The 15,663-nt window shown below is 39.6% G+C and overlaps 1 protein-coding gene across 2 annotated transcripts in view; it reads right to left on the reverse strand.

The window, feature by feature from the left end:
• Positions 1–15,663, reverse strand: part of SRGAP1 (SLIT-ROBO Rho GTPase activating protein 1) — a 138,680-nt gene that overhangs the window by 20,386 nt on the left and 102,631 nt on the right. Inside the window, exons 12-15 of one of the 2 annotated variants that reach the window (XM_058804456.1) lie at positions 12,801–12,834; positions 9,668–9,728; positions 9,437–9,514; positions 7,805–7,939 (exon numbers count right to left, since the gene is read on the reverse strand). In XM_058804456.1, the coding sequence (XP_058660439.1) occupies positions 7,805–7,939; positions 9,437–9,514; positions 9,668–9,728; positions 12,801–12,834 (308 nt within the window). Of the gene's footprint in view, positions 1–7,804; positions 7,940–9,436; positions 9,515–9,667; positions 9,729–12,800; positions 12,835–13,341; positions 13,445–15,663 lie in introns of both variants that reach the window. The other variant, XM_058804455.1, reaches the window with a different exon arrangement.

The following is a 15,663-nucleotide window of genomic DNA, read 5'->3' on the forward strand; positions in this document are numbered from 1 at the left end:
CAGACCTGAGAAATGCACCGGGCTGGGACCCAAGGTGGGTTCAGCAGCTCCTTCTAGCAGTGTGTCGCCTGTATGGCTGCAATAGCTCTGTCTAAACTAGTGAGCTAAACCAGGATGGGGCACACTGGCAGGCAACTACCACTCAGTCATCACACTCTCCAGTGTGCTTGCGGTCCCTGCCAACTACAATTTTTCCAAGCAATTCCTGGACAAGTTTGACATGATACATGAGTCAGGAACCAGTCCCAGTAGGCAGCACAGAGATGGTGGAGCAGGTACAGAGATTCTGGCTGTGTAGTCATGTATTGAACTGTCCCAGCTGTCCTACTAGGATCATGATCAGTACTAAGTACTTGAAGTGACCTGCACTCCATACTGAAGCAGTTACAAGCCATACATGCTTGAATGAGGTGTGTGTTACCAGTACCTTCCTGGTAACACTGGATCCAGTTTCCATGAAAGTCCCTTTATTGAAAATCCAAACTACTGTCAAGCGGTAAATTTATTTACTTTCCACATTATTTCAAGAGGCTGCACTGATTTGATTTAAAGGAGCTAGGTAATGATGTAATGTATTTGCATGCTGTTTTGAAATGTGGAGCTGAATTTCCCCATTGCTTGAGTGTTTGCAGCACATGAGTGTTTGGGTACTTAGGAAAGATGGAATGAATACAGAGCAATCTTTTTACATGCAGGCAGAAAGAATTTGCAGCTCTGCTGCTTCCCATGCAGAGGAAAGCTAAAACATTGCTTTGCTTCCAATGGCTTTGCTAATGAGAGCCTCAGGGCAGAAGGACCATCCATGCTGGTTGCTGCAAGGAAATACTGGCAAGCTCAATGCTGGAGAGAGCTGGACACACCTCTCTTCTCACAGTACTTCTGTTGGAGACACTCTTTTCATTACTCTGATTTTTTTTACCTGAGTGCCTGATGAGTTATTACCCATTTCTCAGCTAAGAAAACAGAAGTGCTTGCTATTACATGATTTGTCCTAGTAATGCAATTTAACTGCTGAGCTGAAATAGAAATCAGGGGATTTGAAAACTGGTTCATTACTCTAATGATATGATGAGACTCATATTCCCAAAGACAAGCAAGAGGACAAGCCTCTGGCAAGGCCAAACACACTGAGAATTAATGTATTTTTTCTGATTGTGGAGAGAGACAGGGAAGAAAGATCTCTATGAAGAACACAGGAATATCAACTACAAATCAAGACTAATGTCAAGTAAACATCACAAAGTGAAATGGTTATTATTTTCTAGTTCCCAGTTCTCAGAGCAAAGCAAAACTTTTGGAGCTCTGGTCTGACACATCTGCCTTCCAGACCCATCTCTGCCATGGGGGTCAAACCCATAAGCTTCTCATTTTGTCAGCAAAATGAGAAGCTGCTTGTTGTGGGAACACTGTGCTTCAGTCAAAGCAGAGCACAGGAGACACTTGTAGGGTGAAACAAGAGAAGGGGAAGGGGGCAGCTTCTGGAGTTTCATGACTGTAGTGCTTTGTGGAAGAGCCAGGCACCTGAGCCAGAACCATTAATGTACCTTCATCATACAAGAGTGGAACAAGTATTCTACTAATATAAAGAATTTTATTTTCTGTCTATCCATAACATTATCTAGGCATCTAAGTTTCTGTAGTGTTTTGGATCTAAGAAGCCTCTACTAGTTACTACAAAAAATGAAAAGCAGAGAGCTCAGAGGTCATTTAAGTCTACAATCTTAGCCTCTGACTTCACTTTAATCCCCTCTGAGAGATGTCTGTTCAACTTGTTCATAAAATCCTCCAAAAAGGCAGATCACAAGCTCCACAAGAAAATCTGTTGAGGTGCAATCCTACATTGCTTTTGGAAAAGACATTATTTACTGATCTCACAGGGACTTACTCTGCAAATGTTCCATGTCCTTCATCTGGATGAATGAATCCAGATGACATTAATGTCATTGCATATATTTATCAGCTAGCTGCCTCTCTGTCAGCCACACACTAAGGACTGGCTCTCAATCACATGAGATAGACATAAATCCTAGGCACTCAAGCCTTGAAAAGTGTGATCTTCAGTCCCCAAGAACACTGGAACCTCTTTTGGAGAGGTACTGTCACCTTCATTGACTGTAAAGACACACAGAAACAATGAATCTCTACTTTTCTCTTCCAGGAGAAATACCAGTTTTAACTACCTGGTCACTCAGGATGAGGTTTTTGAAAGGTAACTCTAAAGTAAAACAGATCAGAAGTGAACAATCTACCACAGAAGAGTAAAGGAAACTTAAGAGGGGAGAAAACACAGTTACTAACAGAAGCCACCAAACACAAATAAACAAAAATGAAATTAGAACTGAAAATAGGGGTATATTCATCCCAAATAATATTAAGAAAATGTAAATTAAAGTTTAATTAAACAATAACTCTGAGGTAGTAGAACATGTAAAAGGCAATATACTCAAATATATCAATGCAGTGATGCAGAATACAACTCTTTTGCATGAGAGCAATTACTGTTGGCTTCAAAGTATTTTGGACCAACTGGACAGCAGCATACTATTCTGTTGTTTTAATCTAAAGAAGCAGATGAAGCTCTGTAGTTGGTCATACACATGGCCTCTCCTGCACTGGAGGTGAGACATGGTTTTCCAACTGAGAGGGTTCAGCCTGGGAGCTGGCAGAGCTCAGAAACATCTGAAAACATCTGAAAGCATCTGAAAACATCAGTTCTGGATTGTGAATGTTTGACCAGCCACTCTAAACAGCCAGCCTCCATGGGCCAATCTCAGTATGAACAACAGGACTGCAAACATTTGGCAAAGGGAAGATATTGTTGATCAAAACATATGGAAGGAGAAACCTGGTGTCAGCAACTAATGAGTTGTGTTACAACCAATATACAGGGCTGTGCAAGGTAAGCAAATTTCACAAGCAATGGGAGCACAAAGGAGGAAGCAAACAATGGTAATGTAAGATGCCTTTCCACTTTAGGACCATGGCTTTGAAGGATAAAATCCAATGTAATATCTCTTTGTGGGGGTTACTTGCTATCTCCACTTGGTGTGGTGCCTACTAGTAACAGTGAATGCCTAATGCATATTTTACACACCCTGTGAATGCCAAATGGGACTGAGTTACACTTGCAGATGTAATTTTTATGGTCAATTTGCAGCTGACAAGTTATCTACATGAATATGTATTAGTGCTGAAGTTAACAATTTGTGCCTCTTTTCATTTTGGTCGATGAGTCCAATCCAGCTCAAAGATATGTATATATTAACTCAGCAATGCCACTCACAGCTTTTTCAGATCTATTTAAGAAGGCATTACAAGAGGACAAACCCAGCAGTCTCCACTGTCACTTAGGGAGGAAAATACTTTCTATTTTGTTGAAACTTTTTCATGGAGAGTTGACAATTCAGAGTAGTTTTTTACTCTTTAAGTAATGGGCAATAGTCTGGAAAAGAAGTAAAAAAAAAATCTTTCATAACATTTATGTCTTCAGGTAAACAGGCACTGCTGGTGGCAAGGGACTAAAATGATAAAAATCAGAAGAAAAAAAGGACACAAGTTTTCAATCATCTTGCCATTTTTGTCTATGAAATTTAAAGCAAGGGAGATGAAACCATGAAGAACTGTAATGCTCTGTGCAGACATTAAGCAATCTGAATAGCTCAGGTGTGTCTCCTGCTGTATGGCACAGCTATCTATGTAAATGTGGACTTAAGTAAGCCATGTGCATGAGAGCTCACACCAGGAGAGAAACTGCAGTCCACCAGCAGTGAAGTGAATTACAGCCAGCCCTACTGAGCTCAGCTCCTGCACCTTCTGCCTCCAGGTAGCTCCTGTTACAAATACTTGCCTTTGGCCCAGTCTGCTCCTACAAAGGGGCAGAAAGAAGTGAACTAGGACTCTCCTCCTTCCCACCCCAACCTTGGATTGTCCTCTGGATAACAGAATGCTGCTGGGACCAAGAGTAGCCACTCCTAAGGATAAGAAGAAACCATTATGGCCCATAATCAGATGGATTCTTTATGTTCTGCTCTACCTTTCATGCTTGCTCTGGCCCAGCGCATACAACTTGGCCCACATTTTATCTACATTAGATCATTGCTCTCATGAGTGTAATTAATACAAATTGCCATAAAAATCACAGCAATTTCACATTGTTTCCACTGTATTTACAAAATGGAAAGCATTAACTTACAATGCTCTTTTTCATTTGGAAATATATGCATAAATGTAAAGGAATTTCTCAGTGGCTGTACTGAGGAAAGGTTCATTTTGCAGCTGTAGTCTCAATTATGCCTGACATCCATAACTAAGTACTTCAGTTTCAAGGGGTTTTTCACTGGCAACATTACATTTCCATATAAAATGTGTGACATTCTGCCCTTTTACAGTTTTATGTGAACATTGACTTCACAAATTTCCTTTCTCCCTCTACCCTTCTGTAACAATTTCTGCCAACAATTAAGAAACCACACTGACATTTATCTTGAAAAACTATTTGAAAAGAATGTTTATTCCTTTCCTCAGTGTTTTTCAGATCATGAATGCAACATGAATTAAGAGTATTTAAAAACGCATAATTAAACATGTGAAAGTTTTGTTGATTTTATGTATCTAAAGAAGTTACATTAACCTAAGCTCTCACAGAAAAAGGGAGTCTGGCCATGCTCCCATTAGCAGGAAGACCAAGATACATAATATGTGAGGCCACATAAGCACAGAAAAAACCTAATATAACTATGACTGATTCAAAATCTGAAATGAAGGAGAAATCTTGTCTAGACAATTTTCCTTTTTGCAAGATATCCAGTGTTAAGGCTAAAATATAGCAATGGAAATGGTGTTTTAGACCCACAGTTTATGACAGTATGTACCATGTAGGTGCTACACAGTGTATTTAGAAATGCTGGGAGTTTTTGTTTGGTTGGGTTTTTTTTGTTTGGTTGGTTTTGGTTTTGTTTTTTCCCAACAAATCATTCTGATTCCTTGGAAGTGGTGCATCATTCAACAAAGTACATAGAATAGTACACAGCTGTAAAAGTACTCCACCTCAGGCTTCTCAGATAACCACAAGATGCAGCCACACAGCCCCTTGCTCTCAGCATATGGTTCTGGGGCTGGCTCTGGGTGCAAGGCACAAGAGCTGTTCTTGTCCTTATACTTCGTTCAAACTCCCCCCACTGTGACAACACAAAGCAAACTCACCCTTGTCCCACCTTGGTCCACACTTAACTCTCCTTCCTCTGCTGAAGGCATTGATAGGCCATTTCAGCATGCCCTAATGATAATCTTATGAAAACCAAACCAAACAAACAACAAAATCATCCCCCCCATGCTTCTCCCAAAACCTGTAAGAAAACAGGTATCAGACACAAGATATTATCAGACTAAAATCCTCTGCTTTCCTGTACAACAGCAATAGCAGAAGTCAAAGCTAGCAGAACTACTCAGTCATTACACCTTGTTTTGACAAACTGTCATAGAGATGACAATCCAGATTTATGATATCCTCAGAGAACACTCAGTCTAAACCAGGATCAGATGGCAACACCTCTTTCTCAATAAACATTTTAAAATGTTGTTGTGAAAAGCAGTGACTTTGTTCCAGGCTATTGTTGTTACTGATTTCAGTTCTGCTGGATGATACTATTATTTAAATAAAAGGTTGTCAACTCTTTCACAAGAAAATAATTAATTGCCTACTAGGAACATGCTATAGTTGGACATTCTGTATAAAAAACAAGATCTAGCACTAGGGATCTAGTATTCACAGCCATTTTTCTTGAAGTTCTTAACAACAAAAGAAATACTTTTTTCAGGGTAACTGAACTGGAACCCTCTCAGACAGTGATGCTCTGGAAGGCTGGTGAATCTCTCTTGCCTGTGCAGGTGCCACACAGATCTGTCAGCTCAGTCCACTGAACTTCTACCCCTCTTTCCAAACACCCCATTCCCTCTTCAGCACCTTCAATGGTGAAGGAGAACTCTGAAATCATCCAGGTTCCTCTTCTTGGAACACATTTATAAGGTTGTTCTGGGCACGTATCTTTGCATCTCCTGAGCATTCACTTATATAATCTCTGTAAACTGAACACTCATTCAAGGTATTTTAAAATTTAGTTTACATATGTATTTAAAGCTCTTCAACACAGCAGACTGCAGTAACATCTTCATGCTCAGAACCACCATTTATATTTCTCTTATGCTTAGTTGAAATAATGAAGACATACAAACATCAAATGGGCAGAATCTGATAGCAGGAACTTTGAGAAAGAAATCTAGTACAAATGTTTAATGATGAAAGTGATTATTCATTTGAACAGCTTATCCAAGAATGTGGTAGATTTTCTATCAACCAAAGCCACTAAATAACAAATTTTTCCAGCAGATATGCTTTAATTCATCCAGAAGTTATGGAAACCAGCACAGGATATTAGGCAGAGTTCTATCATCCCTGTCATGCAGAAAATCACTCAGTCAAAATGATACTTTCTGACATTTCAATTTCTATGACGCAGAGATTTTCAGTGGCACCACAGTCAGTTAAAGCTGAACTGAAGCAGAACCAGGACTGTGCTTCCTAAAAAGACACTGTCCCCCTCAGTATCAGGGATCAGACTGCTAAAGTGTGGTTTTTAGGTCTTTAGGACTCCTCAGTGCCACCAAGTCTGCAAGCAGCAACAGCTGCAGAAAACCCTGCAAAAACAATGAAACGCAAAATATCGCACACAGACGTGATCACAGTGCTGCAAGCACCTGTAACCTCCAGGAGAAACTACTGCAATCCTGCCTGTGGGGGAAGCAAACCACACACACTGCGTCCCCCAAGTAGGGAGCCAAACACCACACCTGACTGCCAGCCTGGAACACTGGGCACCCATCACTGGTGGCCTTGCCTGCTGGGCTGAGATCTCTGCCAAAGTAACAGTTTGGAGAGCCTCACCTCATCAATTTCCCAAGGGACTGGCTCTCATTACCTGTGAAACTGCCTCTTTCTCCATTTGGTTGAAGGGGGCAAGTTATAAAGGAAGGGTAGAAAGGAAATTCTTCCTCAAAGCTAGCTCCTCTGACCACTGTGCCCACTGGGAACAGCAAATCTACTGATGACTGGCTTGGCCTCACCCCTCAACACCTGCAGGAGTCAGTGAACTGGAAGAGGTTTTGTGCATGTCAGAGCAATTCACTCATCCACTGACAATTTTCCAAATTACTACAACCTCTCCATGTCTGGTCATGAGCACCATCAGGGCACAGATCATGCAATGCTCCTCCAAGGCAGCCAATGTAACTCGTGCGTGGCTCTCCTGCAGACAACACTCAGCTCTTCCCCTCCATCCCTGCACCCAAGAGTTTTCTGGGTTAGATTGGCGGTTTTCAGCAGAACACAATAAAGGCCCAGAATCACACAATGTTGAGCAGTTAGTTACTTATTCACCAGTGCTGACCCCAAGCTGTGGGGCATGAAAGCCTTGGAAAGTAACACAATCTGTTTTCATGTTCACGACTTCATTCACTTCTGTCTGCCTCAGTGCACATGGGAAAATAATAATGTGTTTAAATTTAACTATCCCTTGTATACCAAAAGATATTCTTCCTGTCCTGTTAAACAAAGAATTGTACTGTACATTAATCCCAATGGAAAAAGGGAACAACCACAGCTGTGAGTATGACTAACAACTGAGCCAGACTGCTACACACAGCAAACAAATAATCTCAGGAAAATCTGTGAAGTTAGCTGTTTTTTCAGGCTACTACTGTGTATCTGAAAGTAAAATCCTATTGAGAAAAACCAGAAATTTATACTTACTGATACAAGAAATAAGATCATTAAATCTTTCCTTAGGAAAGACAGGATTTTCCAGCCCTCGGAAATAGAGCTTCAGTACTCCAGCAACTGAGTTAATGTCATGGTTACTTTGGTCATCTGCCAAAGGATTTTCACCTTAAAAAGTAAATAAAGTGAATGAAACACACATGCAGGAGCATTCTTGCATGGAACATTTTTAGAAGTGAGTGACATTTTGGGCGGGTTTTGTTTTTAGTATGTGGGAGGTGGCAATGCAAGCATTCAAGTAAGATAATAAACACTGATTTAGAAATCCCAGGCTATGATTAAACTAAAAAAAGGCAGCCTAAATAAAGCTTCCTTAAAATTACATAACCTAGTGATCTCTTAGGTCCTGAACTTCCAGCTAGGTATTTATGGCCATGTTGTGATTTACAGTTAGTAAAATAAAAAAACCCAAACACTCTTAATTGAATAGAGTTTTGCAGACTTTTCTTTGGAGCCCTACATATAACAAATGGAGTTAGACCACTCATTGAATTGAATATGTGTCTTCATTCTAATAAGTTAAAATATCAGGAATATGTGCAACCACTTTGTTGAAAATCTAACTGCAACCTCAACCATGACTGCACTGTTTTATTTATGTAATTTTAAATTACACAAATAATCTTTATTTTGAAACACTTTAAAATGTATGGATCTTCAAGGATAATGCTACCTAGGAGGAGGAGTTAAGAATAAGCAGATTTAAAAGCTGCAGAGTGGAGGAATGTGGCTTCACTTAGCAAGTGAAAACAGCTGCTTTATGTATCTTGTCAAAGAAAAGATCAGGTTTAAAAAGATATATATAACTAATATTGGGGAGAAAAATACTGTGCATATTTTTATGCTTTTAGTCACAAGACTTATTGAAGGGTTTTGTCATTTGCAGATAATCTGCAGAAATTTTAATTTTCTCTAGAAATTAAAACAACCCAGCTTTTAACACTCAAGAAAAAATGTAAGATTTACAAAGATTGTAACAATATTGCTTCAACACACTTGGTGGATGGCTGGATCCTTGCTTCCCTAGCAGAGCAATCCAAGGCTGGGTGTTGCAAGCCACTGATATTGAAAAAGCTAGCTGTACTTCCTGGCATTTTTCAAGTAATTCCTCCTCTGGGGGGATGAAGTTTCCTTTGGGAATGAAAAATGGAATGACCCTTTTTTTAACTCCCTATTTTCCCAGATCATGATGCAACTTTGGCAGAGGGGCCAGAAAGTTAAGCACTTGTATTCCAGAAGATCAAGCAACAGGACTTCCAAATTTCATTAAGTAGTCTCTTGAATCAAATTAAACTCATTACCTTTCTTTTGTGAGGATCTTTAAAATAAAATATAAAAACAACTATTATTTGCAGTTTACCATTAACAAAAAACTAATGTTTACAGTTGATTGTAGAGCCCTATGTCTTGTCTAAACAAAATGAGAAAAACCCTCAAGCTCCTAGGACATAATGGGGGGATAACATGCACGTCATCATTGTACTTCATGTTTAAGCATGTGATGGTGGAAAGTTTTAGGTGCAGGACACAGAGAAAATTATTAGAATTTAAAAGATTTTTAAATGTCAGATATTAAAGTGCTCAAATAAATGCAAATCAAATTACCTCTCTCAAATGAATTTTTAATATCATTGACTTCCACCTGGGAACCAGACACTCTAAAAATCCCCTGATGCTGAAGACCTGCAGAAAAGATGGGAGACAGTGCTGAAAGATTACTTTATTTTTTAAGATACTTAAAATGTGTATTTTAAAAACAAAGGTGTGGTGCTAAATGAGTAATGTCAAAGATACACAAAAAAGGACAATAATGAAATAGTTTTTTTCAGAGCTTACCATATAAATTTATAAATCTGATACAGCTTTCCACAATAAGAGGAATGACTTGCCCTGAATCCTGCAAAAACAAGAGCAGTATGAGTGAGCTGCAGATCAGAAAGAGGAAACCTCCCTGCTATGGCCTCAATGTGAAAATGCACTTGGTCAATCTAGATGGACATACAGTGCTGGCAAAAAAACACCTAAGAAAAAATACCACTTTTAACAGAGGTCTCTTCCCATTTAGGGAGGGAGGAAAAGGAACAGGTAAAGCAAAGGATTATGGTTCTTAAAATAATTTCTTCAGGAAATTCAGTTCTCTACCTCTGTCACCATATCTGGCTAACACTGTATGTGACATCTAAGCTCATGCATGCATTTTAGATTTTTGAAGCAAAATGAGTTAAAGCAGTAAATTTGCCTTTTAAAAAGATTATAATTAAGAATAATAATTAATTATGAAGATGACTCCTCTATATCTATTTAACTGACCTTTCTTTTCCTGGTGAAGAAAACCCTACATGGACCTAATTACACAGGACCCAATTCCTCAATGTGGGGTTTTCTTTTTGCAAGAAAAAAGTTTGTCACAAAGAATTTACAAGGCTTTTCTGGATTTGTTGGACTATGAGAAACATTCTTGGAGCAGAGCCACTAAATGACATTGCATGGGGTACCACGATGTCCCTCCTGACTGAAGCACTGCTATGGGCTCTGCTGGTCTGTGTGCCCTGCCATGGGGCAGTGATGGGCTGGCATGTTGTTTCTGGCTGCTCTAAATGGCTGGCAAGCCCTGGGTGCTGAACTGCAGCTACCCCGAGCTGAGCACGTGGCTCAGCTGCTTTGTCCCTATGCACAAGGTTACCGGGAAAGTGAGGTCACAGCCTCTATCTCCCCACCTGCAGAGCTCAGGAATCACAGCTCCTCATCTCAGCAATGACACAGCAGTAGGTCTGTAGCTACATTTTCAGCTGCACAAATTGTTTTAAAAAGAGATAAATGGCATTTGTGATGGGAGGTGGAGAAGATGACTATACAATAATTATATTAGTGAGTTACTTGTCTTTTTCTTTTAAACTGCTTATTTTCCAAAATAACCATTGGAAGCTTTTTGTTTTGGCACTTCAAAAAATTGATATTTTAATCCAAGTGACCAGAAGTTATCAAATACAGATTAAAGATATAAATGATATGATTAAAAATTATTTGGAAAAGTTGGTGCTTATGCTGCAGAAATTACTGTTTCATAAATAATCTTCAAATTTCTTGCCTTGGAAGCTGTAATTTTTATTTCCAAATGAGTTTCCAATATGTAAGTGCTCAGAGAATTGACTAATTCATTTGGAAGTTTAGGATAAAATCAGTCTGAATTATAAAATCATTAATGCAAAAGCACCTTGTAACTCAGAATACACATTTCCTCTTACAAATTAGTACTTAATTTTCATGCTAAACTACACTAATGGGAAGTTTATGAATTCAGCTCAAGTAGAAAAACAACTAAAAAAGTTTGAAAAATAACACACAGTAAAGCAATTGCACCTCCTGAGGTAACCTAGCCCCCTAATCTTATGTGTACACTCTGCACTGTTTTAGTGGGGCTTACAAAAGACTCTTATCACAGACTATGCTATTTAAATTGTGGCTTGTCTCTTAATTTGAAACCTAGCAAAGACTGGGTAGCCAAAAACTAGTAATGGCTGGATTATCTTTTCCCCTTTGACTTGTGTCATGATTCAGTAAGAGCTAAATAAAAACCCCTTGGATCAGGTCAGTTGTTAAGCCCAGGAACATCATAATCTTCACCAACGCTGAGCAGTCTGGCTCTCCAGAAAAAGCAGAGTATTAGCAAAAATGCACAACATGCACCCACATCTCTTGTTAGTAGATCATGGTTCATGCAAAGAATGTAAAGCCTAGGAAAAGATAGTGTTTGCAGTAAGAAATTACAAAAAAATACAAAACCAAAGCCCAAATCCCTTCATACCTGTTTTTGGAGAATCTGTTTAGAACCACACAAAACTTTGTACTTAAGTAATACCCTGAAATAATCTAAACTAACAGCTTTGCCTTTTGGATCTAATCAAAGAAAAATAATTTGAAGTAACAATCTGTGTTGGTGAGTGTCAAGAACAGTGACCCTACAGCTACTGTGAATTTAATCTGATATGTGAATTCAGTGAATGGATATTTGTGACTAGTTATAATTTCTAATGATGTGAAACTCAAACACAAAGCAGTTTGGCCTGACACTGTATTTCACTAGCTGTGCCTGTCAAAATAACTCATCCCCACCAGGAATGACACAGTCTTTGGGCAGAGAGGCTGTCTCACATTGGCAAATCTGACATAAGGCTACCAGCTTTTCTGACCTTTCCTTTTCAAAGACTAATTGTGTAGGACTCCCCACTTGCAAGTAAGCCCTGTCAGCCACACTGCCATGTTCCCTTGTGAGCGAAAATGATGGGGTACCATTTCTCCTGATTTGCTTTGTCCTTCTCTAGTCATGGGGCTTTCACTGTGAGAATTTCTGCTTCCTTGCTAACCTTCACCCTTAAGCAAGAAACTGCTCATGATACTCATCTATTTCTCTTGTGATGATTTCTCAAGGTCTTTGCATTTCATAGCACCTCCTGTGTAACAGTAACAATGAAAATAATAATAATTTCCCCTTTAGTTGTACTGAGGATGACTGAAAGCTTGATTCAGACAGCTAAATCAATACAGTGCCACTGAGTACAGAATTTGTTCTGCAAAATGTCTACCACTAGCTATACTGAACAAGAAAAAAAATCCCTGTAATATTCAAACTCAATTCACAGAGCTTGCAGTCAAGAATTTAATTCACTGCATTTATAAATGTATTTTTACAATTTTTTAAAGATTTCTTTTCTGTAGCTGTGTCAGCTAGTGTCCAAAGGCACAAACTGTGATGTGGGCGAGTCCTTGAAAATGAGTAAGGGAATATCCATCATTTAAGACTACAATCCCTCCAGAGTGCTGCTCTGGTTTAGTTTTGCCTGCTATATTTGTACACTCATTTCTTAATGCAAACTTCTCCCTCCAGGTCTCTGAAAGAACTCATTTTGAGCCAGGCAGGAATGCAACCCGAGAGCGAGGCAGAGCTGTTCTCTTGCCACCAGAACGATACCTGATGTCTCGTGTGAGAGTTCCTTCGGCCTCGGCTAGAAGCATTATTAGAAATAAAAGTATGAGAAAGAAGAAGATAGTAAATACAGCAAAGATACAAGACCCAGAATAGTGTTGATCACAATTTCACACAATATAATAAATTCCTAAAGTCATAGGAAATCAAAATCTGGATATCAAACCCAGGGAAATGCTGCTTCTCCACAGACTTTGAACACTGGATGTTATGACAATAGCAAGCAGGAAATTGTGGTAAATTGTGGGATGCACCACTACATCCTACCTACTACATGGAGCAAAGTTTCCTACTAAAAGCAGGCTGACAATACTATTCCTACTTGATTAACACAACTGTAGGGAGGCTAATGTGAGAAACGACTCCCCTTCTCTCCCTTTGACTTCAGGAAGTATTATATTGATCAACTGGGAAAGAAGAGCCCCAGGACAGACTTAAACATAATGATCTGCCTCAGCTTGGTGAGCTGGTGACCATTATAGTAAGAAGTGTTGAGATCAGCCACGGGGGTGGCTGGTGCCAGTACCTTGATGAAGGACTCCAAATCACCATTAAACAACTTAGCACTATACTGTGATCGGGGTCTGGGCTTCCTGTGTTTCTGGGGCTTAGGGGGAAGATTTGGAGGCCTAAGGGAAGGGAATATGATTACTGAGCAAGGTAGAATTAATCACACAATAAAATGAAATGTCTGTAAGCTCATGGCAAAACAACAGAACATTGTAAAGGGAGCAATAAACACAATACTTATCAAATAAAGACTTTCCATCAAATTTAAGTGTACCACATTAAAGAGTGGAGAACTCCCTCATTAAAAATTACTTATGGGTAAATAATGACATTCTTTATGAATCCCTGTTTTGCAGTTTTACCATATAAATTTATTCCAAACACTGCACAATTGGAATGGCTTTTTTGTCATGGTCATGCATAAAATGTGCAGCACCACTAGAATTCATCCTGCCAGCCATGGCAGAACACAGACCACTCGAAGCACCTCTTATCAAGCAGAAAAGTTGCTTCATGCTGGAGAAAATCCAAATGCAAATTAAAGCTCCTCAGCACACTCCTAAGATGCTTCAAAACCAAACTGTCTGCATTTTCAACTAGAGCCAAGAAGGTGAAAGAGCTTTAGCTTTGCACATCCAACCAATCAACAACTTCACACATGAAAAGAAATGCCTTGGCTAATTGGCTAATGGAACTAGAAGTATATCCACTTGAACAAATAAATAAAACCAGAATAACACATAAAGAAGTAAAGGAAGAACACACAAAACTTTGGTCTGCAAAATTTATCTAGTGTGTTACATGTGGTGACTAATACTGAAAGAGATTACAGGAAATAAATACTGTTCTCTAGATCACAAACAACTTTGTGAACGTCATGCCAACAGTTAAATGCCAACAGTTTCCTTAGTACCCATGCACCAGCAGTTTCTACAGGTTTTTTAGACTTAGCAAAAAATCAAATGTTTTTGGGGGATCAGTGAGAAACAATAAGGCATAGAGCATTCAGCAGTAGGACTTCAGTTTGTTTGAATACTGTCAGCTATTTTAAACTCATCTTTAAAGACATCTTCTTCCCTTCTACAATTTAACTTTGACCTTAAAGAACATTTCTGTTTGCATGTCCAACAGTCCAGAAACATAACTGAACCCTGGGGCAACAGGCAGGGCCCAGCCAAAGCCCAGGAGCTGGTGTGAGGAACAGATGGGCAGGCCCTGCTCCTCAGAGTATTTTTCTCTAGGTGACCAGCTGTAACAAGATATGAGGTAAGATGGCTTCACTGCTCCCCCACTTTGCTAAGGTAAAATCACTGACTGAATCCATAATCTCCTTTCAGTTATTTACACAGCAGGGAACTTAAGATGATGTGAGCCTGATGAGTCGCCTGCATTGGAGTCAAGAAAGGAGGTTTTTCTCATTAGACATAAACTTGTTGATTTCCATGCATTCCTGGAATAGTAGCACCTGGAGGCAGAGTTAAAGGTACAATTGTCAGAATTAATGGCAGCAATTGGGAAGAATGCTCTGATTTGTAACCACTTTTCAACTGAGGTCATGTAAGCAAAGAAATTTAGTAAGTCCAACTTCACAGAGCTAATAAAGAACATGGAGTGGTGGGAGAAAATCCAGCACAAAGTCTGTAGAGATGTCCTGGAAGCATCAGGACCAGGGAATACGGTTCTTGAAGGCATTGGATAAAGATGAATTGCATGGGAAGGGAAGGGAAGAGTGAGACCAAGCAAGCTGGGCTGGATGTTCCTGCTGTAGCAGGGCACACTGCCTGTAGCAGTGATACATACAAGTGGCAGCTGCAAATTCAAGCAGTTGCCATTGCCCCCTCCTAGCCTCTGGGGCCTGCAGAGCTTATCCAGGTTTATATCTGGAAGCAACTTCAAAGCGGTGGCATTACACAACTGAAAAAGTACATGCAATACAAAGCTGGGAGATCTAACACTGAATCCCTTCTCTTCTGTGGATATATAGACCCATTTCAGTATGGAATACATGGATGCAGGGGGAGGCAGGTATTTGTGTTCAGAGCTGGGTTACCAAGACACAGCCCATTGCCCAAATTGATTTTCCTACCAGCTTCTTTTAAACTGTGTATCCTGACCAATTGAATCACAAACCATGAGAGGCAAGGTATCTCTGACAACTGAAAAATATTTCTTTTTGAGCCTTTAAGTCCTCCCTGCAACTTCCAAATTTGAGGTGTGATTCACAAATATTTTTGAGGATCTCCCAGCTTGTCCTACCCTTGGCACTGGCCAAAGCAGCTCACAAAAATGAGGAAGATGAATGGTCTAATCCTTTACTCATCAGCATGCTGAAACAGAA

The sequence above is a fragment of the Ammospiza caudacuta genome, chromosome 5, assembly GCF_027887145.1.
Source record: "Ammospiza caudacuta isolate bAmmCau1 chromosome 5, bAmmCau1.pri, whole genome shotgun sequence".
Classification (NCBI taxonomy): domain Eukaryota; kingdom Metazoa; phylum Chordata; class Aves; order Passeriformes; family Passerellidae; genus Ammospiza; species Ammospiza caudacuta.